Source organism: Dendrobates tinctorius, unplaced genomic scaffold (assembly GCF_039654945.1).
Source record: "Dendrobates tinctorius isolate UK_male_01 unplaced genomic scaffold, ASM3965494v1 ptg000384l, whole genome shotgun sequence".
Lineage (NCBI taxonomy): Eukaryota > Metazoa > Chordata > Amphibia > Anura > Dendrobatidae > Dendrobates > Dendrobates tinctorius.
In genome coordinates, this window is record NW_027362050.1 from 57,238 (window position 1) to 83,849 (window position 26,612).

The 26,612-nt window shown below is 44.8% G+C and overlaps 1 protein-coding gene across 1 annotated transcript; it reads left to right on the forward strand.

The window, feature by feature from the left end:
* The first annotated feature begins 1,621 nt into the window (after positions 1-1,621).
* LOC141076002 (transmembrane protein 272-like) lies at positions 1,622-25,919 on the forward strand. The gene is made up of 4 exons (XM_073563228.1): positions 1,622-1,666; positions 10,940-11,116; positions 23,389-23,543; positions 25,785-25,919. The coding sequence occupies exons 1-4, from the start codon at positions 1,654-1,656 to the stop codon at positions 25,809-25,811; spliced, it is 372 nt and encodes a 123-aa protein (XP_073419329.1). The 5' UTR covers positions 1,622-1,653; the 3' UTR covers positions 25,812-25,919.
* Positions 25,920-26,612: the final 693 nt, after the last annotated feature.

Here is a 26,612-nt window from a genome sequence, read left to right on the forward strand (position 1 = left end):
CTTTGTTGGGGACCTTTGACCGCGCACTCCACCCATCAGCCTATGGCGGTGGTTTTAGTTACAGCAGGTTCCTACCTACCCATCGAAATATAGGCTATTAGCACATGAAAGGAGACACATTAGGTTAGGTCCCCAGCAAAGAAGATCGCCTTGTCATGGCTGCTGGGCATGCGTGAATTGGCAAATTTATCTTCTTTTTTTTCCTATTTTCTAGATCGGTAATGCAATTTCAATTTCATATATTTCATGTTTGCATGCCATAGTGTTAGAGTGTTACTTTATGTGTTAGACAGATTCTATCAGTGAAAAAAATGTGTCAACGGCACTGCCGCCATTGAATAACACATTACTGAGTGCTATCCGATAAACTCAGATAACACTCGTCTGATTTATTCCACGGTGGGTGCAAGTTCTAAAGCTTCTGCACACACAGAGTTTTTTTCAGGAGTCTTTCCATTCTAAAAGACGTCTGAGAAATCACTTGAAAAACCCCACCTATTAATATAGTAAAACCACATTGCCGTTCATACTGACCGGAGAAAAGAAAGTGGATGTCCTTTCTCTAAAGTGGCTCCGAACTTGGTGCTGTCCAATCAAAAGGCTGCAAAAACACAACGGGATAAAACTTTCTGAAAACTTTGCAAAGAAGAAGAATTTTCGGAAGCAGATTTCATTTTAAAACTCATCCATTTTGACCATCCTAAAAAAACCTTTGTGCACATACTCGTTCCATTTCGTAGGTCCGCCTTAATAAGGAGCGTGCAAAAATAAAATGCACCAAATTCGTTAAGAGCCGCACGCAACTTAATCAATTTGGCGCATCTTATCAGTAGTGTCTGCCTCGCCGCCAGAAATGCTACTCTGGTCAGTAATCTCATCAAACATGGCGCAACTTATGAAAAAAATGTACACTTTGACTGGAGAACAATTCTTGCGGTGGCACACTGAAGCTGAAAGGTGCACTAAGTCGTTAATGAATTTAGCACATCGCACAATTTATAAAACGCCGGTCTTGATACAATCAGGTTCTGTGTGTTCCCTTCCACAGCAGTCTCTGATACTTTACTATAACACTTACTGATTACTGTCGTTTCTAAAGTAATGTTTACGAGGACACATACAGTAGTTTAATTATATAGAAAGATTTACATAACATAAACCGTGATCCGCGCGATTTGTGTTACCAGATTAAAAGGGAGACCGGACCAGAGACTTTCTCAAGGACCAGTAATATCAAATACTCCGACTTTCTCAAGGACCAGTAATATCAAATACTCGGGTTTTCAATGCTGATTGATGAATTTGCTGTATCTGATTTAATCAGTAATCGGGCTGTTTTTTCAATATTTGCAGAGCCTTACTAAAGCCTCTCTCATCTGAGTACATGAAGAAAGAAGAAGCAAGACTGCTTGTCATCTCATCCCGTCGCAGGAAGAATGTTCCATGGAGATACATTCTGTATAAATACATAAATCACCATAACGCAATGGAGCTTAGAAAGTTCGAATTTAATGGAGCCAAGTCTTTTTTTCAACCTATGTAACTATGATTGTATTGTTATTTTTTTATTATTAATTAATCATAGTATTATTTTTCTTCTTCTAAGGAGTTCAGGTATTTATTTTGCTGGTGTGGTTTGTGTTAAGCATTGCTATGATCACAATAGGTAAAGTATGAATCCCACTATGATTATCCTTCAGTGTGTCTTAAAGGGACTCTGTCACCCTTTTCTTGTACTATCAGCTGCCGGCATTGACATCAGGGGCTTATCTACAGCATTCTATATTGCTGTAGATAAGTCCCCGATGTAACCTGAAAGATAAGAAAAACAAGTTAGATTATACCCACCGGAGGGGGCGGTCCGGTCCAGCGCCTCCCATCTTCATACGATCCTGTCCTCTTCTTTCCTTCCTGTCGTGGCTCCGCAGGTGTTGGGAGAGGTCCGGCGCCTGCGCACCATCAGCTCGACTCTCTCGGATGAGAAAATCTACGGCCGTCTGCACCTGCCCTAATCCAAACCAGTACCAATGTACAGCAAACTCCGCAGTGCGGAGATTAGAGTCTATTCTCCTGGGTGGGATTGTTTTGATTTTATGTATATTATGGATAATGGCAAGACAAATTCTTGAGTATGATTAATGAACGAAATGAGTTCTAAACACAAGGTGCGCCCATGTTCAACAGAAATATACATTAAGTATATATATAAGATAGCAAAGAAAGACATTTACTGTAAGTTGAACTTTTTTGGGTCACTGCCTCATTGCCTTTCAATATTGTAAGACAGCGACTTTCACGTCCGTGCGGCAATCAGGAGTGACCCAAGAAAGATCAAAGGAAATGTCTTTCTTTTCTAACTTACAAAATAAATCCAAACTTTATCATCCAGTTCGCCGCCGGAACGTCTGTATCAGTCCTTTGCCGTTGGCGACTGCACCACTGTATAACTCACGGGTGCGGTATGTCTTTTCTGTAATCTCTGGCTCTGGTCTGTGCTCAATTTCACACAGACATTCATACACAGAGCCTCCATCTCTGCTGCTTGCAAATCAACACTGACTCACCCATCCCTTACCTGAAAGTTTAAATGGGAATTGTGGACATGGGCTGGAGGGAGAGATCCGTCCCACTACCTTCCTACAGATTTCTCCAAAAATAAAAGCCAATGTCAGGTTTTCCTAAGCTTGACCAAGTTCACACTCACTTTTATTTTGCCTTGTAACCACAGCTGTGGCTGTAATTATAATGCTCTCCAGTGGGTTCAGTATGTTTCCTATGCACATCCTGGGGGAAATGTAACAACCCTCGTATATGGTTCCCCTCACTGCCTCACAATATAAATTAATAATTTATTTTATATAACCTCACACTAAAGCAAAAGGGAATGAACAAAGGAGAAATCTAAATCAAATCATTGTTTGCTAAAAACAGCATCAAACTATCAATTCTTCTAGGCACTTGCACGCAGTTGTGGAAGAAATTTGGCAAGGAGTTTTTCCGAACATCTTGGAGAACTAACCACAGATCCTCTAAGAATGTTGCTTGCACAAATCTAAGTCTTTTTATGTAATCCCAGACAGACTGGGTGATGTGAGATCAGGTCTCTGTGGGGTACATATCATTACTTCCAGAACTTTTTTTTTATGCAGTGCTTACCAACAAGGGTTTTGCCACCATGCATTAAGTCTTGTTTGCCAGAAGTATCAATTTCACATCAGCTATTTCCTCATCAGCTAAAGATGGTTCTTAATGACATTGGCTGTATGTTTGGGGTCGTTGTCCTGCTGCAGAATATACATTGCTCAAAAAAATAAAGGGAACACTAAAATACCACATCCTAGATATCTCTGAATGAAATTTTCCAGATGCAAATTTTTATTAATTTCATAATGGAATGTGTTCAGAACAATAAAACATAACAATTATCAATGTAAATCAAAATGAATATCCCATGGAGGTCTGGATTTGGAATGATACCCAAAATCAAAGTGGAAAATCAAATTACAGGCTGATCCAACTTCAGTGGAAATGCCTCATAACAAGGAAAAGATGCTCAGTATTGTGTGTGGCCACCAAGTACCTGTATGACCTCCCTACTGTACAACGCCTGGGCATGCTCCTGATGAATTGGTGGATGTTGTCATGAGGGATCTCCTCCCAGACCTGGACTAAAGCATCCGCCAACTTCTGGACAGTCTGTGGTGCAATGTGACCTTTGTGGATGGAGCGAGACATAATGTCCCAGATGTGCTCAATCGAATTCAGGTCTGGGGAACGGGCAGGCCAGTCCATGGCTTCAATGCCTTAATCTTGCAGGAACTGCTGACACACTCCAACCACATGAGGTCTGGCATTGTCCTGAATTAGGAGGAAACCAGGGCCAACCGCACCAGCATATGGTCTCACAAGGGGTCTGAGGATCTCATCTCGGTACCTAATGGCAGTCAGGCTACCTCTGGCGAGCACATGGAGGGCTGTGCGGCCCTCCAGAGAAATGCCACCCCACCCCATTACTGACCCACTGCTAAACTGGTCATGCTGAAGGATGTTGCAGGCAGCAGATCTCTCTCCACGGCGTCTCCAGACTCTGTCACATCTGTTACATGTGCTCAGTGGGAACCTGCTTTCATCTGTGAAGAGCACAAGGCATCAGTGGCAAATTTGCCAATCCTGGTGTTCTGTTGCAAATGCCAAGCATCCTGCACGGTGTTGGGCTGTGAGCACAACCCCCATCTTTGGACGTCAGGCCTTCAGAGCATCCTCATGGAGTTGGTTTCTAACAGTTTGTGTAGACACATGCACATTTGTGGCATGCTGGAGGTAATTTTGCAGGGCTCTGGCAGTGCTCCTCGAGTTCCTCCTTGCACAAAGGCAGAGATAGCGGTCCTGCTGCTGGGTTGTTGCCCTCCTACGGCCCCCTCCCCATCTCCTGGTGTACTGGCCTGACTCCTGGTAGCGCCTCCAGCCTCTGGACACTACGCTGACAGACACAGCAAACCTTGCCACAGTTCGCATTGATGTGCCATCCTGGATGAGCTGCAGTACCTGAGCCACATTTGTGGGTTGTAGAGTCCATCTCATGCTGCCACGAGTATGAAAGCACAACCAACATTCAAAAGTGACCAAAACATCAGCCAGAAAGCATTGGTACTGAGATGTGGTATGTGGTCCCCACCTGCAGAACCACTCCTTTATTGAGGGTGTCTTGATAATTGCCAATAATTTCCATCTGTTGTCTATTCCATTTGCACCACAGCATGTGAAATTGATTGTCAATCAGTGTTGCTTCCTAAGTGGACAGTTTGATTTCACAGAAGTTTGATCTACTTTGAGTTATATTATGTTGTTTAAGTGTTTCCTTTATTTTTTTGAGCAGTTTATCAGTGTATTTGGGACCAATTAGATGCTTCCCTGATGGTATTGCATGATGGATAAGGGTCTGCCTGTTTTTCTTCATCATTGAGGACATCAAGAAATGGGCAACGTTGAGAATGTTAAATGCAGAGGTTGACCACAGAAACGTTGAAAGACACATCATTTTTACTTCCCTTTGAAATAGGAAGATGTTCAGCAGTGCCATCATCTCTAAACTGGTAGCAACAATAGGGGGACCCAGTTACACGATTTTATTGTTCAAAGAAGTCTCGCCAGAAGTGGTCTTCATGGAAGAATTGCATCCAAAAACCATACCTTCCACATAGAAACAAAGCAAAGTGATTTAACTATACATAGAAATATAGGCAAAAGGTGCTCTGGTTTGATGAGTTAAAATGGGAAATATTTAGCTGTATCAGAAGGCAGTTTGTTCTCTAAAGGGCTGGAAAGCAGCACAATAATGAGTGTCTACATGCAATAGAAAAGCCAATAGAGTAGAAGATTAGGTGAAGATTAATGGTGTCTTCAATGGGGAGAAATACAGGCAGATACTTATCCATCAGGGAAGAATCTGATTGGCTCAAAATTTATTCTGCAGCAGGACAACAAACCCAACAAACAGCCAATGAAAAATAGAAGCAATTGCAGTATTTTTAAGGAAGACATTAGCCATATGAAAAAATAAAACTATGTGAAGAAAATGCTCACCAGCATTTTATATTTGTTATCGACCTGAAAAGTTGATACTAACAGACTGCAAATATTGGCATGACCGACAATCCCATCGCGGTCCCTGATAGTTGATGTTGATACTATCGTCTAAACCTTGTGCTACAATATAAAATTTGAAGTTTATATGGACAGTAAAAACTCCTCCAGTAAACAGGTGATGAGCTCCTGATAACATGATGATCTTTGTGCACATAATGATCATATTACCTATCTTTCAGTGTGCATAGGATTGTGGCCAAGCTGTCTAAACAGAGCATTAATGACTGCTGATTGGCTTGTAAGTTGCCTGAGATTACATGACACCTGTTGCTGTCTTTCAATGGATTTATAGGTAAAAAGTACTAATACATGGCATCTCAATGTATTAACAGGGAGAAATTTCTCACCAGTCTTCTAGAATACTGTACATATCAATGTTAAAACAAATTGTTTTATGATGTGAAGCGAAAACCCGGGGTGGAACAATCAATCACTCGATGTGAGGATGATGATGAGACTGTAGACTTGTAGCTTAAGGTCAGACATCCCCTTTAAGCACGTTAAAGAATTAATTTTTATACTAAAGATATTAATCCTTTCAATGGACTAATTTATGTACCTGAAAAAACACCAGTAAATTCCCAGGTTGTGAAGGCAGTTTGAATTTAGACTTAATTTTTGATTTACCACCCCAAAAATGTCCTCATTGAACGTTCTCCAGCACTATCGGGTCTTCCCACTCCCTTAGGATTTCAGACACAGATCTATCAAACCTTTTTGCTCATCTAATAAAAAACTAGGGCTCAAACTAAAACCTCACTGCCTGATAATTGAAAGGAAACTACCAGAGTTTGGGATGGGGCCAATCTGAGTTTTATGATTCCTGTATACACCCATGAGAGTTCAGGTAATCCTCTGTAAGGGCTAATTCATTTTATTCACACCGATCGTCATTGTCCCATTCTAAAAGGACAAAAGAAAGATTAGTACAGCTCATGTGTTACACTCAAGAAACTACCTCAACTGGATACAATTCTAGGAATCTCTCTATTTTAGGTATGCGGGAATTTGCATTTTAGGTATGTGAGAATATCATTTCCCATTCAGGAACATTGTTGAGAATCTTCAAGTATCTTGAAAATGAAGAGAAACTAAATAATAGGATGTTCTAAAAAGATATTAGCACATTTTTATTGTTATAAATGTCTATCTAACGTCCCCCCTTCCTAAATCTCCAATATTGGGATAGAAAGGACATTATTTGTAATTTCGAAGTTATATTGGCTGCTAAATAATTGTTGGCACATTTGACACGCTAAACTTGTTAGACTTGTGTCTAGAAGCCTCATTAATTATGTAAGTATTTGATGTAGATGGAAAGGAATGCATCGAGACAAATTAACATAGTGGCCATACCATTAGGAATCAACTGGAGCAGTACTATATATATACTGTGTTTGTACAAACTGAAACCATCGGCTTATTTACATACATAACAATGGCGTCATAATTGAAACCAAAAGAACAATGGGGGAGATTTACTACTGCTTGTGCACTATGCAGGTGGTGTGGTGTATCCCTCCCTACTGCTTGTGCGCTATGCAGGTGGTACGGTGTATCCCTCCCTACTGGTGCACTATGCAGGTGGTGCAGTGTATCCCTCCCTACTGCTTGTGCACTATGCAGGTGGTGTGGTGTATCCCTCCCTACTGGTGCACTATGCAGGTGGTGCGGTGTATCCCTCCCAACTTCTTTTGCACTATGCAGGTGGTGCGGTGTATCCCTCCCAACGTCTTGTACACTATGCAGGTGGTGCGGTGTATCCCTCCCTACTGCTTGTGCGCTATGCAGATGGTGCAGTGTATCCCTCCCTACTGCTTGTGCACTATGCAGGTGGTGCTGTGTATCCCTCCCAATTGCTTGTGCACTATGCAGGTGGTGCGGTGTATCCCTCCCTACTGCTTGTGCGCTATGCAGGTGGTGCTGTGTATCCCTCCCAATTGCTTGTGCGCTATGCAGATGGTGCAGTGTATCCCTCCCTACTGCTTGTGCACTATGCAGGTGGTGCTGTGTATGCCTCCCAATTGCTTGTGCACTATGCAGGTGGTGCGGTGTATCCCTCCCTACTGCTTGTGCGCTATGCAGGTGGTGCTGTGTATCCCTCCCAATTGCTTGTGTGCTATGCAGGAGGTGTGTATCCCTCCCTACTGCTTGTGCGCTATGCAGGTGGTGCAGTGTATCCCTCCCTCCTGCTTGAGCACTATGCAGGAGGTGTGTATCCCTCCCTACTGCTTGTGCGCTATGCAGGTGGTGCGGTGTATCCCTCCCAATTGCTTGTGCGCTATGCAGATGGTGCAGTGTATCCCTCCCTACTGCTTGTGCACTATGCAGGTGGTGCTGTGTATCCCTCCCAATTGCTTGTGCACTATGCAGGTGGTGCGGTGTATCCCTCCCTACTGCTTGTGCGCTATGCAGGTGGTGCAGTGTATCCCTCCCTCCTGCTTGTGTGCTATGCAGGTGGTGCTGTGTATCCCTCCCAATTGCTTGTGTGCTATGCAGGAGGTGTGTATCCCTCCCTACTGCTTGTGCGCTATGCAGGTGGTGCAGTGTATCCCTCCCTCCTGCTTGTGCACTATGCAGGTGGTGCAGTGTATCCCTCCCAACTGCTTGTGTGCTATGCAGGAGGTGTGTATCCCTCCCTACTGCTTGTGCGCTATGCAGGTGGTGCAGTGTATCCCTCCCAATTGCTTGTGTGCTATGCAGGTGGTGCTGTGTATCCCTCCCTCCTGCTTGTGCGCTATGCAGGTGGTGCTGTGTATCCCTCCCAACTGCTTGTGTGCTATGCAGGAGGTGTGTATCCCTCCCTACTGCTTGTGCGCTATGCATTTGGTGCTGTGTATCCCTCCCAATTGCTTGTGTGCTATGCAGGTGGTGCTGTGTATCCCTCCCAACTGCTTGTGTGCTATGCAGGAGGTGTGTATCCCTCCCTACTGCTTGTGCGCTATGCAGGTGGTGCGGTGTATCCCTCCCTACTGCTTGTGTGCTATGCAGGTGGTGCGGTGTATCCCTCCCTACTGCTTGTGCACTATGCAGGTGGTGTAGTGTATCCCTCCCAACTGCTTGTGCACTATACAGGTGGTTTGGTGAATCCCTCCCTACTGCTTGTGCACTATGCAGGTGGTGCGGTGTATCCCTCCCAACTGCTTGTGCGCTATGCAGGTGGTGTAGTGTATCCCTCCCAACTGCTTGTGCACTATACAGGTGGTTTGGTGAATCCCTCCCTACTGCTTGTGCGCTATGCAGGTGGTGCGGTGTATCCCTCCCTACTGCTTGTGTGCTATGCAGGTGGTGCGGTGTATCCCTCCCTACTGCTTGTGCACTATGCAGGTGGTGTAGTGTATCCCTCCCAACTGCTTGTGCACTATACAGGTGGTTTGGTGAATCCCTCCCTACTGCTTGTGCACTATGCAGGTGGTGCGGTGTATCCCTCCCAACTGCTTGTGCACTATGCAGGTGGTGTAGTGTATCCCTCCCAACTGCTTGTGCACTATACAGGTGGTTTGGTGAATCCCTCCCTACTGCTTGTGCGCTATGCAGGTGGTGCAGTGTGTCCCTCCCTACTGCTTGTGCGCTATGCAGGTGGTGCAGTGTATCCCTCCCTACTGCTTGTGTGCTGTGCAGGGGATGCTGTGTATCCCTCCCAACTGCTTGTGCGCTATGCAGGTGGTGCAGTGTATCCCTCCCTCCTGCTTGTGCGCTATGCACGTGGTGCTTTGTATCCCTCCCTCCTGCTTGTGCGCTATGCAGGTGGTGTAGTGTATCCCTCCCTACTGCTTGTGCGCTATGCAGGTGGTGTAGTGTATCCCTCCCTACTGCTTGTGCACTATGCAGGTGGTGCAGTGTATCCCTCCCTACTGCTTGTGTGCTGTGCAGGGGATGCTGTGTATCCCTCCCAACTGCTTGTGCACTATGCAGGTGGTGCAGTGTATCCCTCCCTCCTGCTTGTGCGCTATGCACGTGGTGCTTTGTATCCCTCCCTCCTGCTTGTGCGCTATGCAGGTGGTGCGGTGTATCCCTCCCAACTGCTTGTGCACTATACAGGTGGTTTGGTGAATCCCTCCCTCCTGCTTGTGCGCTATGCACGTGGTGCAGTGTATCCCTCCCTACTGCTTGTGTGCTGTGCAGGGGATGCTGTGTATCCCTCCCAACTGCTTGTGCGCTATGCAGGTGATGCGGTGTATCCAAATCTGCAGTTCAGAGCTCAATCCACACTATTGTTATATACAGGCAGAGTCGGACTGAGGTGCCAAGGATCCACCAGTAACATCAACTCCAGGGCCTCACTTTTCCGCTACATGCAAATATGACTTTATTCTCATTCACAAATTAGTATAGCAATAAACTGGGCTGATTGTTGAAAACAAAAGGTGGTGCCTTTGTCTGTACATAGTGAATTAAGTGTATTGTGCCAATACTGTTCATATAAGAGGGTGGTGGCCCATTCCTGCATGGGGGCCCATCGGAAGATTCTCCTGTTCTCCTGTGGGCCAGTCCGAGCCTTTATACTTGTATGTACACGCAACCAAACCCATGGCAACTTTATATTCATTCCTAGGGAAGTTCTTAATTACCATACAGTGTGGCCTCTTTACAAGGTCACATACTGGGCATCAGGGTGCAGTTTTAGACCATTGTCACACTTTCAGTATTTGGTCAGTATTTTACATCAGTATTTTTTTAAAAGCCAAAACCAGGAGTGGAACAATCAGAGGAAAAGGTAACAGAAACACGTCACCACTTCTGTATTTATCACCCACTCCTGGTTTTGGCTTACAAATACGGACCAAATACTGAACGTGTGAACGTGGCCTTACAGTGTAAAACCTTCCATACAAGTGGAAGATGTTGTGGCTGCAAAGTGACCGACTCCATATTAATGCAGGCTTGGACTGGCCCACAGGAGAACAGGAGAATCCTTCAGTGGGCCACCACCCTCTTACATGAGCAGTAATTGGCACTATATACGTGAATTAATATGTACAGACAAAGACTGTATCTTATTCATATAACAATCTGCCCCGTTCATTTTTATATAAATTTGTGATTGGGGATAATGTCACATTATCATGTAGCTGAAAAGTGGGGCCCTGGAGTTTGTAACTGGTGGGTTCTTGGCACCCCAGTCCGACACTGTGTCTATGGATGTAGAATAGGAGGTCATGAAAACTCCTATGGACATAATGTGAGCCTATTATGTCCATATAGTGTATTTTTTAAGCATATTCCATTATTTAAATTGTTTAGTAAAATAATTAACAAATAATGTTTTTTTTCTAAATTAATGTTCCAACAGGTGTATTGTACAAGAATGAATGTCCTCTGAAACCTCTGATTCCAATTTACTTAATAGTGGCTGGAGCCAGTTACATACTGACCATCCTACTGCTGCCATTAAGATATTCATGCCGCCAGTTATGTGCAGTATTGGAGGTTTTTCTATTAATATTTATCATTTGTTGGTTAATTACTGGTAAGTATCAAAGCAATTTCACCCCAAGTACTGATACTTACCATTTTGTGACTTTCTCCTCTGAACAGTACAACCTTTATATTCAGTATCCAGTCTGGGTTTTGAGGCTTAGGAGCCTATTTTAGATAATGCCTGTACTTTCACTATACAAATTGCCAACTATAAGAGAAGTATTCCTTAGACTTGATAAGGCTGGTGTACTTACTATGCAAGTCCTGGTTGAAAATGGCTCTATATTCTGTTTTGAAAATTTAAACTCAATCTCTGCTCACCGAGCCTGATTGACAGGTCCTCACTGTCCCTCCTCCCTGCTGACATATCACACTGCTCAGTACAAGCTGCAGCTGTCGGTCAGGCTAAGTGAGTGGATACTGTATATATTTAAACTCATGAGCTCCCTATTCTATAGCTGGACTATTAAAATGCTTATTTTGGCATCAGAATTATTCAGTCATTCTAGTGTCTCATCAGGACAGAGATCTGTTTAATCATGTATGCCATTTCCATGGTGGAATCTGGTGACACATCTGCTGAAGGTTGGAGGTGTGAAGCATTTGTAAAGCATGTTTCATTCTTACCAGTTTATACTTGTATTTCGGCAAAGTAGTATTTGCAGTTTTGACATCTGCATGGACGTGGTGCAAGAGCATTATAGGGGTTGTACGGCTTCCACATTAGTCGGTGAGAGGCGCTGTCGGGGCGTATGCACGAATAAACTCGTCACGATTATGAGACAGGCATGATACCTGTCGATTGTGCGCGCATTATGGCAGGTAGGAAGTGTGAATATCTGATGGACACATGCATATTACCTGTCAATTGTGGGCGCATCCTGGCAGGTAGGAAGTGTGAATATAAGATGACACATGCAGGATACCTGTCAATTGTGGGCACGTCCTGGCAGGTAGGAAGTGTGAATATCTGATGACACATGCAGGATACCTGTCGATTGTGGGCATGTCCTGGCAGGTAGGAAGTGTAAATATCTGATGACACATGCAGGATACCTGTCAATTGTGGGCACGTCCTGGCAGGTAGGAAGTGTGAATATCTGATGACACATGCAGGATACCTGTCAATTGTGGGCACGTCCTGGCAGGTAGGAAGTGTGAATATCTGATGACACATGCAGGATACCTGTCAATTGTGGGCACGTCCTGGCAGGTAGGAAGTGTAAATATCTGATGACACATGCAGGATACCTGTCAATTGTGGGCACGTCCTGGCAGGTAGGAAGTGTGAATATCTGATGACACATGCAGGATACCTGTCAATTGTGGGCATGTTCTGGCAGGTAGGAAGTGTGAATATCTGATGACACATGCATGATACCTGTCAATTGTGGGCACGTCCTGGCAGGTAGGAAGTGTGAATATCTGATGACACATGCAGGATACCTGTCAATTGTGGGCACGTCCTGGCAGGTAGGAAGTATGAATATCTGATGACACATGCATGATACCTGTCGATTGTGCGCTCATCCTGGCAGGTAGGAAGTGTGAATATCTGATGACACAAGCATGATACCTGTCAATTGTGGGCACATCCTGGCAGGTAGGAAGTATGAATATCTGATGACACATGCATGATACCTGTCGATTGTGCGCTCATCCTGGCAGGTAGGAAGTGTGAATATCTGATGACACAAGCATGATACCTGTCAATTGTGGGCACATCCTGGCAGGTAGGAAGTATGAATATCTGATGACACATGCATGATACCTGTCGATTGTGCGCTCATCCTGGCAGGTAGGAAGTGTGAATATCTGATGACACAAGCATGATACCTGTCAATTGTGGGCACATCCTGGCAGGTAGGAAGTATGAATATCTGATGACACATGCATGATACCTGTCAATTGTGGGCACATCCTGGCAGGTAGGAAGTGTGAATATCTGATGACACATGCATGATACCTGTCGATTGTGCGCGCATCCTGGCAGGTAGGAAGTATGAATATCTGATGACACATGCATGATACCTGTCGATTGTGCGCGCATCCTGGCAGGTAGGAAGTGTGAATATCTGATGACACATGCATGATACCTGTCGATTGTGGGCGCATCCTGGCAGGTAGGAAGTGTGAATATCTGATGACACATGCATGATACCTGTCAATTGTGGGCATGTTCTGGCAGGTAGGAAGTGTGAATATCTGATGACACATGCATGATACCTGTCGATTGTGCGCGCATCCTGGCAGGTAGGAAGTATGAATATCTGATGACACATGCATGATACCTGTCGATTGTGGGCATGTTCTGGCAGGTAGGAAGTGTGAATATCTGATGACACAAGCATGATACCTGTCGATTGTGCGCGCATCCTGGCAGGTAGGAAGTATGAATATCTGATGACACATGCATGATACCTGTCGATTGTGCGCGCATCCTGGCAGGTAGGAAGTGTGAATATCTGATGACACATGCATGATACCTGTCGATTGTGGGCGCATCCTGGCAGGTAGGAAGTGTGAATATCTGATGACACATGCATGATACCTGTCAATTGTGGGCATGTTCTGGCAGGTAGGAAGTGTGAATATCTGATGACACATGCATGATACCTGTCGATTGTGCGCGCATCCTGGCAGGTAGGAAGTATGAATATCTGATGACACATGCATGATACCTGTCAATTGTGGGCATGTTCTGGCAGGTAGGAAGTGTGAATATCTGATGACACAAGCATGATACCTGTCGATTGTGCGCGCATCCTGGCAGGTAGGAAGTATGAATATCTGATGACACATGCATGATACCTGTCGATTGTGCGCGCATCCTGGCAGGTAGGAAGTGTGAATATCTGATGACACATGCATGATACCTGTCGATTGTGGGCGCATCCTGGCAGGTAGGAAGTGTGAATATCTGATGACACATGCATGATACCTGTCAATTGTGGGCATGTTCTGGCAGGTAGGAAGTGTGAATATCTGATGACACATGCATGATACCTGTCGATTGTGGGCGCGTCCTGGCAGGTAGGAAGTGTGAATATCTGATGACACATGCATGATACCTGTCGATTGTGGGCGCGTCCTGGCAGGTTGGAAGTTTGAATATCTGATGACACATGCATGATACCTGTCGATTGTGGGCGCGTCCTGGCAGGTAGGAAGTGTGAATATCTGATGACACATGCATGATACCTGTCAATTGTGGGCATGTTCTGCCAGGTAGGAAGTGTGAATATCTGATGACACATGCATGATACCTGTCGATTGTGGGCGCGTCCTCGCAGGTTGGAAGTGTGAATATCTGATGACACATGCATATTACCTGTCGATTGTGGGCGCATCATGGCAGGTAGGAAGTGTGAATATCTGATGACACATGCAGGATACCTGTCAATTGTGGGCACGTCCTGGCAGGTAGGAAGTGTGAATATCTGATGACACATGCAGGATACCTGTCAATTGTGGGCACGTCCTGGCAGGTAGGAAGTGTGAATATCTGATGACACATGCAGGATACCTGTCAATTGTGGGCACGTCCTGGCAGGTAGGAAGTGTGAATATCTGATGACACAAGCATGATACCTGTCAATTGTGGGCGCGTCCTGGCAGGTAGGAAGTGTGAATATCTGATGACACATGCATGATACCAGTCAATTGTGGGCACGTCCTGGCAGGTAGGAAGTGTGAATATCTGATGACACAAGCATGATACCTGTCAATTGTGGGCGCGTCCTGGCAGGTAGGAAGTGTGAATATCTGATGACACATGCATGATACCTGTCGATTGTGGGCGCGTCCTGGCAGGTTGGAAGTGTGAATATCTGATGACACATGCATGATACCTGTCGATTGTGGGCGCGTCCTGGCAGGTAGGAAGTGTGAATATCTGATGACACATGCAGGATACCTGTCAATTGTGGGCACGTCCTGGCAGGTAGGAAGTGTGAATATCTGATGACACATGCAGGATACCTGTCAATTGTGGGCACGTCCTGGCAGGTAGGAAGTGTGAATATCTGATGACACAAGCATGATACCTGTCAATTGTGGGCACATCCTGGCAGGTAGGAAGTGTGAATATCTGATGACACAAGCATGATACCTGTCAATTGTGGGCACGTCCTGGCAGGTAGGAAGTGTGAATATCTGATGACACAAGCATGATACCTGTCAATTGTGGGCGCGTCCTGGCAGGTAGGAAGTGTGAATATCTGATGACACATGCATGATACCTGTCAATTGTGGGCACGTCCTGGCAGGTAGGAAGTGTGAATATCTGATGACACAAGCATGATACCTGTCAATTGTGGGCGCGTCCTGGCAGGTAGGAAGTGTGAATATCTGATGACACATGCATGATACCTGTCGATTGTGGGCGCGTCCTGGCAGGTTGGAAGTGTGAATATCTGATGACACATGCATGATACCTGTCGATTGTGGGCGCGTCCTGGCAGGTAGGAAGTGTGAATATCTGATGACACATGCAGGATACCTGTCAATTGTGGGCACGTCCTGGCAGGTAGGAAGTGTGAATATCTGATGACACATGCAGGATACCTGTCAATTGTGGGCACGTCCTGGCAGGTAGGAAGTGTGAATATCTGATGACACATGCATGATACCTGTCGATTGTGCGCTCATCCTGGCAGGTAGGAAGTGTGAATATCTGATGACACAAGCATGATACCTGTCAATTGTGGGCACATCCTGGCAGGTAGGAAGTATGAATATCTGATGACACATGCATGATACCTGTCAATTGTGGGCACGTCCTAGCAGGTAGGAAGTGTGAATATCTGATGACACAAGCATGATACCTGTCGATTGTGCGCGCATCCTGGCAGGTAGGAAGTATGAATATCTGATGACACATGCATGATACCTGTGGATTGTGCGCGCGTCCTGGCAGGTAGGAAGTGTGAATATCTGATGACACATGCATGATATTTGTCGATTGTGGGCGCGTCCTGGCAGGTTGGAAGTGTGAATATCTGATGACACATGCATATTACCTGTCGATTGTGGGCGCATCCTGGCATGTAGGAAGTGTGAATATCTGATGACACATGCATGATACCTGTCGATTGTGGGCATGTTCTGGCAGGTAGGAAGTGTGAATATCTGATGACACATGCATGATACCTGTCAATTGTGGGCATGTTCTGGCAGGTAGGAAGTGTGAATATCTGATGACACATGCATGATACCTGTCGATTGTGCGCGCATCCTGGCAGGTAGGAAGTGTGAATATCTGATGACACATGCATGATACCTGTCGATTGTGGGCATGTTCTGGCAGGTAGGAAGTGTGAATATCTGATGACACATGCATGATACCTGTCAATTGTGGGCATGTTCTGGCAGGTAGGAAGTGTGAATATCTGATGACACATGCATGATACCTGTCGATTGTGGGCGCATCCTGGCAGGTAGGAAGTGTGAATATCTGATGACACATGCATGATACCTGTCAATTGTGGGCATGTTCTGGCAGGTAGGAAGTGTGAATATCTGATGACACATGCATGATACCTGTCGATTGTGGGCGCGTCCTGGCAGGTAGGAAGTGTGAATATCTGATGACACATGCATGATACCTGTCGATTGTGGGCGCGTCCTGGCAGGTTGGAAGTGTGAATATCTGATGACACATGCATGATACCTGTCGATTGTGGGCGCGTCCTGGCAGGTAGGAAGTGTGAATATCTGATGACACATGCATATTACCTGTCGATTGTGGGCGCATCATGGCAGGTAGGAAGTGTGAATATCTGATGACACATGCATGATACCTGTCAATTGTGGGCATGTTCTGGCAGGTAGGAAGTGTGAATATCTGATGACACATGCATGATACCTGTCGATTGTGCGCGCATCCTGGCAGGTAGGAAGTATGAATATCTGATGACACATGCATGATACCTGTCAATTGTGGGCATGTTCTGGCAGGTAGGAAGTGTGAATATCTGATGACACAAGCATGATACCTGTCGATTGTGCGCGCATCCTGGCAGGTAGGAAGTATGAATATCTGATGACACATGCATGATACCTGTCGATTGTGCGCGCATCCTGGCAGGTAGGAAGTGTGAATATCTGATGACACATGCATGATACCTGTCGATTGTGGGCGCATCCTGGCAGGTAGGAAGTGTGAATATCTGATGACACATGCAGGATACCTGTCAATTGTGGGCACGTCCTGGCAGGTAGGAAGTGTGAATATCTGATGACACATGCAGGATACCTGTCAATTGTGGGCACGTCCTGGCAGGTAGGAAGTGTGAATATCTGATGACACAAGCATGATACCTGTCAATTGTGGGCATGTTCTGGCAGGTAGGAAGTGTGAATATCTGATGACACATGCATGATACCTGTCGATTGTGGGCGCGTCCTGGCAGGTAGGAAGTGTGAATATCTGATGACACATGCATGATACCTGTCGATTGTGGGCGCGTCCTGGCAGGTTGGAAGTTTGAATATCTGATGACACATGCATGATACCTGTCGATTGTGGGCGCGTCCTGGCAGGTAGGAAGTGTGAATATCTGATGACACATGCATGATACCTGTCAATTGTGGGCATGTTCTGCCAGGTAGGAAGTGTGAATATCTGATGACACATGCATGATACCTGTCGATTGTGGGCGCGTCCTCGCAGGTTGGAAGTGTGAATATCTGATGACACATGCATATTACCTGTCGATTGTGGGCGCATCATGGCAGGTAGGAAGTGTGAATATCTGATGACACATGCAGGATACCTGTCAATTGTGGGCACGTCCTGGCAGGTAGGAAGTGTGAATATCTGATGACACATGCAGGATACCTGTCAATTGTGGGCACGTCCTGGCAGGTAGGAAGTGTGAATATCTGATGACACATGCAGGATACCTGTCAATTGTGGGCACGTCCTGGCAGGTAGGAAGTGTGAATATCTGATGACACAAGCATGATACCTGTCAATTGTGGGCGCGTCCTGGCAGGTAGGAAGTGTGAATATCTGATGACACATGCATGATACCTGTCAATTGTGGGCACGTCCTGGCAGGTAGGAAGTGTGAATATCTGATGACACAAGCATGATACCTGTCAATTGTGGGCGCGTCCTGGCAGGTAGGAAGTGTGAATATCTGATGACACATGCATGATACCTGTCGATTGTGGGCGCGTCCTGGCAGGTTGGAAGTGTGAATATCTGATGACACATGCATGATACCTGTCGATTGTGGGCGCGTCCTGGCAGGTAGGAAGTGTGAATATCTGATGACACATGCAGGATACCTGTCAATTGTGGGCACGTCCTGGCAGGTAGGAAGTGTGAATATCTGATGACACATGCAGGATACCTGTCAATTGTGGGCACGTCCTGGCAGGTAGGAAGTGTGAATATCTGATGACACAAGCATGATACCTGTCAATTGTGGGCACATCCTGGCAGGTAGGAAGTGTGAATATCTGATGACACAAGCATGATACCTGTCAATTGTGGGCACGTCCTGGCAGGTAGGAAGTGTGAATATCTGATGACACAAGCATGATACCTGTCAATTGTGGGCGCGTCCTGGCAGGTAGGAAGTGTGAATATCTGATGACACATGCATGATACCTGTCAATTGTGGGCACGTCCTGGCAGGTAGGAAGTGTGAATATCTGATGACACAAGCATGATACCTGTCAATTGTGGGCGCGTCCTGGCAGGTAGGAAGTGTGAATATCTGATGACACATGCATGATACCTGTCGATTGTGGGCGCGTCCTGGCAGGTTGGAAGTGTGAATATCTGATGACACATGCATGATACCTGTCGATTGTGGGCGCGTCCTGGCAGGTAGGAAGTGTGAATATCTGATGACACATGCAGGATACCTGTCAATTGTGGGCACGTCCTGGCAGGTAGGAAGTGTGAATATCTGATGACACATGCAGGATACCTGTCAATTGTGGGCACGTCCTGGCAGGTAGGAAGTGTGAATATCTGATGACACATGCATGATACCTGTCGATTGTGCGCTCATCCTGGCAGGTAGGAAGTGTGAATATCTGATGACACAAGCATGATACCTGTCAATTGTGGGCACATCCTGGCAGGTAGGAAGTATGAATATCTGATGACACATGCATGATACCTGTCAATTGTGGGCACGTCCTAGCAGGTAGGAAGTGTGAATATCTGATGACACAAGCATGATACCTGTCGATTGTGCGCGCATCCTGGCAGGTAGGAAGTATGAATATCTGATGACACATGCATGATACCTGTGGATTGTGCGCGCGTCCTGGCAGGTAGGAAGTGTGAATATCTGATGACACATGCATGATATTTGTCGATTGTGGGCGCGTCCTGGCAGGTTGGAAGTGTGAATATCTGATGACACATGCATATTACCTGTCGATTGTGGGCGCATCCTGGCATGTAGGAAGTGTGAATATCTGATGACACATGCATGATACCTGTCGATTGTGGGCATGTTCTGGCAGGTAGGAAGTGTGAATATCTGATGACACATGCATGATACCTGTCAATTGTGGGCATGTTCTGGCAGGTAGGAAGTGTGAATATCTGATGACACATGCATGATACCTGTCGATTGTGCGCGCATCCTGGCAGGTAGGAAGTGTGAATATCTGATGACACATGCATGATACCTGTCGATTGTGGGCATGTTCTGGCAGGTAGGAAGTGTGAATATCTGATGACACATGCATGATACCTGTCAATTGTGGGCATGTTCTGGCAGGTAGGAAGTGTGAATATCTGATGACACATGCATGATACCTGTCGATTGTGGGCGCATCCTGGCAGGTAGGAAGTGTGAATATCTGATGACACATGCATGATACCTGTCAATTGTGGGCATGTTCTGGCAGGTAGGAAGTGTGAATATCTGATGACACATGCATGATACCTGTCGATTGTGGGCGCGTCCTGGCAGGTAGGAAGTGTGAATATCTGATGACACATGCATGATACCTGTCGATTGTGGGCGCGTCCTGGCAGGTTGGAAGTGTGAATATCTGATGACACATGCATGATACCTGTCGATTGTGGGCGCGTCCTGGCAGGTAGGAAGTGTGAATATCTGATGACACATGCATGATACCTGTCAATTGTGGGCATGTTCTGCCAGGTAGGAAGTGTGAATATCTGATGACACATGCATGATACCTGTCGATTGTGGGCGCGTCCTCGCAGGTTGGAAGTGTGAATATCTGATGACACATGCATATTACCTGTCGATTGTGGGCGCATCATGGCAGGTAGGAAGTGTGAATATCTGATGACACATGCAGGATACCTGTCAATTGTGGGCACGTCCTGGCAGGTAGGAAGTGTGAATATCTGATGACACATGCAGGATACCTGTCAATTGTGGACACGTCCTGGCAGGTAGGAAGTGTGAATATCTGATGACACATGCAGGATACCTGTCAATTGTGGGCACGTCCTGGCAGGTAGGAAGTGTGAATATCTGATGACACTAGCATGATACCTGTCAATTGTGGGAGCGTCCTGGCAGGTAGGAAGTGTGAATATCTGATGACACATGAATGATACCTGTCAATTGTGGGCACGTCCTGGCAGGTAGGAAGTGTGAATATCTGATGACACAAGCATGATACCTGTCAATTGTGGGCATGTTCTGGCAGGTAGGAAGTGTGAATATCTGATGACACATGCATGATACCTGTCGATTGTGGGCGCGTCCTCGCAGGTTGGAAGTGTGAATATCTGATGACACATGCATATTACCTGTCGATTGTGGGCGCATCATGGCAGGTAGGAAGTGTGAATATCTGATGACACATGCATGATACCTGTCGATTGTGGGCGCGTCCTCGCAGGTTGGAAGTGTGAATATCTGATGACACATGCATATTACCTGTCGATTGTGGGCGCATCCTGGCAGGTAGGAAGTGTGAATATCTGATGACACATGCAGGATACCTGTCAATTGTGGGCACGTCCTGGCAGGTAGGAAGTGTGAATATCTGATGACACATGCAGGATACCTGTCAATTGTGGGCACGTCCTGGCAGGTAGGAAGTGTGAATATCTGATGACACATGCAGGATACCTGTCAATTGTGGGCACGTCCTGGCAGGTAGGAAGTGTGAATATCTGATGACACAAGCATGATACCTGTCAATTGTGGGAGCGTCCTGGCAGGTAGGAAGTGTGAATATCTGATGACACATGCATGATACCTGTCAATTGTGGGCATGTTCTGGCAGGTAGGAAGTGTGAATATCTGATGACACATGCATGATACCTGTCAATTGTGGGCACGTCCTGGCAGGTAGGAAGTATGAATATCTGATGACACATGCAGGATACCTGTCGGTTGTGCGCTCATCCTTGCAGGTAGGAAGTGTGAATATCTGATGACACATGCATGATACCTGTCAATTGTGGGCACGTCCTGGCAGGTAGGAAGTATGAATATCTGATGACACATGCAGGATACCTGTCGGTTGTGCGCTCATCCTTGCAGGTAGGAAGTGTGAATATCTGATGACACATGCAGGATACCTGTCAATTGTGGGCACGTCCTGGCAGGTAGGAAGTATGAATATCTGATGACACATGCAGGATACCTGTCGGTTGTGCGCTCATCCTTGCAGGTAGGAAGTGTGAATATCTGATGACACATGCATGATACCTGTCAATTGTGGGTACGTCCTGGCAGGTAGGAAGTGTGAATATCTGATGACACAAGCATGATACCTGTCGATTGTGCGCGCATCCTGGCAGGTAGGAAGTATGAATATCTGATGACACATGCATGATACCTGTGGATTGTGCGCACGTCCTGGCAGGTAGGAAGTATGAATATCTGATGACTAATGCATGATACCTGTCGATTGTGGGCGCGTCCTGGCAGGTTGGAAGTGTGAATATCTGATGACACATGCATGATACCTGTCGATTGTGGGCGCGTCCTGGCAGGTTGGAAGTGTGAATATCTGATGACACATGCATATTACCTGTCGATTGTGGGCGCATCCTGGCAGGTAGGAAGTGTGAATATCTGATGACACATGCATGATACCTGTCGATTGTGGGCATGTTCTGGCAGGTAGGAAGTGTGAATATCTGATGACACATGCATGATACCTGTCGATTGTGGGCATGTTCTGGCAGGTAGGAAGTGTGAATATCTGATGACACATGCATGATACCTGTCGATTGTGGGCATGTTCTGGCAGGTAGGAAGTGTGAATATCTGATGACACATGCATGATACCTGTCAATTGTGGGCATGTTCTGGCAGGTAGGAAGTGTGAATATCTGATGACACATGCATGATACCTGTCGATTGTGGGCGCGTCCTGGCAGGTAGGAAGTGTGAATATCTGATGACACATGCATGATACCTGTCGATTGTGGGCGCGTCCTGGCAGGTAGGAGGTGTGAATATCTGATGACACATGCATGATACCTGTCGATTGTGGGCGCGTCCTGGCAGGTAGGAAGTGTGAATATCTGATGACACAAGCATGATACCTGTCAATTGTGGGCATGTTCTGGCAGGTAGGAAGTGTGAATATCTGATGACACATGCATGATACCTGTCGATTGTGGGCGCGTCCTGGCAGGTAGGAAGTGTGAATATCTGATGACACATGCATGATACCTGTCAATTGTGGGCATGTTCTGGCAGGTAGGAAGTGTGAATATCTGATGACACATGCATGATACCTGTCGATTGTGGGCATGTCCTGGCAGGTAGGAAGTGTGAATATCTGATGACACATGCATGATACCTGTCAATTGTGGGCATGTTCTGCCAGGTAGGAAGTGTGAATATCTGATGACACATGCATATTACCTGTCGATTGTGGGCGCATCCTGGCAGGTAGGAAGTGTGAATATCTGATGACACATGAAGGATACCTGTCGATTGTGGGCACGTCCTGGCAGGTAGGAAGTGTGAATATGTGATGACACAAGCATGATACCTGTCAATTGTGGGCACGTCCTGGCAGGTAGGAAGTGTGAATATCTGATGACACATGCATGATACCTGTCAATTGTGGGCACGTCCTGGCAGGTAGGAAGTGTGAATATCTGATGACACATGCAGGATACCTGTCAATTGTGGGCACGTCCTGGCAGGTAGGAAGTACGAATATCTGATGACACATGCAGGATACCTGTCAATTGTGGGCACGTCCTGGCAGGTAGGAAGTGTGAATATCTGATGACACATGTATGATACCTGTTGACTGCGCACTCGTCCTGGGTGGTAGAAAGTGTGAATATTTGATTATTTCCTAACCATGGTTTCCCTCTTTATATTTCAGGTAGCGTTTGGGTATTTTCCATTCATCTGGTATATCCCCTCCTTTGCAATACTGTCCTCTATCAGTTTTCATTTGGCGTTCTGGTGTTCCAGTATATATACATTGTTATAGTCTCTGTTACATTGGTGCTTGTTATCTGTTTCACTGGATTCAAGGTGAGTTATTTGCACTCATTTTGAAGGAGTTGCCCACTACTCTATGACTTGCCCCCATCTGTCCTAACAGCTCCAGACAAGCATATTTGTCAATGCCTTTTAGTATATTGCATGCGTCCAAGCCGGGATACGGTTTTCTTCCAGTGACTTTCCTTCCGTTACGCCTTTCTTTTGAGCTTTGGATTTGGACAGGCGATCAACAACACTTTGCACACTCTACTTGGAAAGGTGTGTGGTGATGATCCAGCAAAATCCGGAGGGACTGATGGAACGGAAAGTCACTTTAGCTATTGTTCCCTTTCAACACATTGTGCAATCAATAATTAAGAATAATAAAGATGCAGAGACCGAAAAATGAAAAATCAGATAAAGCAAAAAAAAAAATGGCTTATTTTTTATACATAAATAAAAGTCATAATCAAACCAAGTTTTGGTGTTACTGTGCAGTGAAATAAAGCTTGGGAACATCAGTAGGAAGGGCCGGGGTTAGGGCTCATTCAGACCCCAAAGCTTTCGAAGGTGAGTTCTATCCATGGTTTTCCCAGATCAAACTCCTACCTACTGTATTTTATGTAGCTGTTCACAAGTCCTTGTTTTTATACATAATTCATAAAGTCATCCATTTTGATCCGAGTCTTCGCTCAAACTCACCAATGTAAGTCTATGGGTCCTTGATAAAAAAAAAACCTGGTGTATAACTTGGCTTGAGATTAGAAGCCGCACATGATATAATGTGATAATTTAGTTTACAAATCTTAAAGCATGCCATTAAAAATTACTGTAATGAGAACAGGGAAAATCTTACAAACCCGCTTTCCTGCTGGAACGCACACAAAGTAGTATTGAGGGGTGTCCTAATCCAAATTTCTTCGAAACTGAAAAAAATTAATAGAGACAAGATCGCTACTTTACAAAACTTAATTAGGAATAAAGAGTTAGCCATAGCAAATAATCCCTCGCCTTGTCCTCCTTCTCAGTCGGAACTTTCCACACTCAGACAAGATCGGAAGGCTGCAATTTTTTCGTTCTACGATTTGGCACTTAAGACATCTCAAGTCAAACAATACACAAATCTTAATCGACCCTCTAGGTATATATCCAATAGAATTAAGAAACTCAAATTGAGAAACAGGATTCACCAAATTCTCTCCCCAAATGGCGATTCTTTATCCCACCCGCAAGATATTGTTAATGCATTTGCAAAATATTATCAGGATTTGTATAATATCAACCAGGAGAATCCCCAGAACCAACCAAATAAATTAGATATAGAATTATTTTTATCATCTATGAAACTCCCTAGATTGAGTGAAGGAGACATCAGCTTTCTTTCTTCTCCTTTTACTAGTGAAGAAATATTAGACACTATTAACCATCTGAAATCCTTCAAGCCTCCAGGCCCTGATGGCTTCAATAATGACTATTATAAAGCTTTTGGAAACTTATTAGCCCCTCATTGAATGAACATTTTCAATGTTGCTTCAAAAATTGGCCATGTCCCCAATGAAATGTTCGAAGCAACTATTGTTCTGATACCAAAGCCTTCTACAGACCCAACCCAACTAAAAAATGATAGACCTAATTCCTTAATCAATACGGATTTGAAAATATATGCAAAAATCCTAGCAAACAGATTAAATCAATTTCTTTCCAAATCCTTATTAAATGATCAGATCAGATTTATCAAGAACAGACAAGCTCTCGATGGTACAAGGAGACTTATCAATCTGATAAAAATGATAAATTCAAAAAAGACTAAAGCAACAATAATTTCCCTAGATGCAGAAAAGGCATTCAACCTCCTCAATTGGCAATACTTACAAGCTGCACTTCAAAAATGTGACATTCATTTACACTTCCTGTCTATCTTTACGGCATTATATTCCAATCCTAGAGTGAAAGTATATGCCAATAATCATCTCTCTAATCCTTTTAAAATTTCAAATGGAGCAAGACAGGGATGCCCATTATCTCCCTTACTTTTTGTTCTAGCCATAGAACCTTTAGCTCAGCTAATTAGGGAGGATTCAGGAATTCATGGGATTAGCACAGGATCCAGAGAGTTTAAGACTGGTCCTTTTGCCGACTACATCGTTTTGTCTCTAGCCCTTATGATTCTTTAAAGGGAATACTCCGACTTTCTCAAAGACCAGTATCAAATACTCGGGTTTTCAATGCTGATTGATGAATTTGCTGTATCTGATTTAATCAGTTCTCGGGCTGTTTTTTCAATATTTGCAGAGCCTTACTAAAGCCTCTCTCATCTGAGTACATGAAGAAAGAAGAATCAAGACTGCTTGTCATCTCATCCCGTCGCAGGAAGAATGTTGCATGGAGATACATTCTGTAATAAATACATAAATCACCATAACGCAATGGGGCTTTCCTGGTCATTATGTGCTTCGAACGTGATCTCGCTTTTTTTTTTTTTTTTTACAAATTAGATAGGATACAATGTATTTTATGTGTTAGGACATGTGCACACAACACCTTTGTTCCCTCCAGTTGAGATTTTCTAGGCGATGTCACTTTGGCAAAACTCCAAAGGTCTTTCCCCAGTAACACTTTAGATAAAGACTTGACACTTTTTGCACTTTCACAATTTTAAGACAATTCTTACCAAGAATGCACAATATTATTTAGATGGCACCAACATCTTCCTCTGCCACGTCCATGAATTAATATGTCCCGGAAATTACATTTACATTGATGACATTGCTCAAATAGATACAAAGAAATATATTCTTGCTTGGAAATCTTTAATACATTCTTTGACAAAACCCTACATATTATGTTGCTTTTTTTTTCTTCCAAAACTTGAAGCTTTTGTAAATTTTATTTGCCATGAATAGAATGATATTCCTTCTGATAGGATTGTAATCATATGAAGGCATCCAGGATATGCTGAGTCATCTCAAGTTCATTTGAACCTGTAATCACCGAGGATCTGAAAATCTAAAGCTAATGGGTAGGGCTTAATTAAACATAAAGCCCCATATATTTTAGAATATTAGACAGCTGTTGGCCAATTGTTCAACTGGCAGCTATCTCACCCAACTTTGCCATAAA

Excerpts from the sequence above, each read along its gene's own strand:
- LOC141076002 (XM_073563228.1), top strand. Across the intron at positions 11,117-23,388 it reads CATTTGTTGGTTAATTACTG|GTAGCGTTTGGGTATTTTCC; the intron begins GTAAGTATCAAA and ends TTTATATTTCAG. Across the intron at positions 23,544-25,784 it reads TCTGTTTCACTGGATTCAAG|AGCCTTACTAAAGCCTCTCT; the intron begins GTGAGTTATTTG and ends CAATATTTGCAG.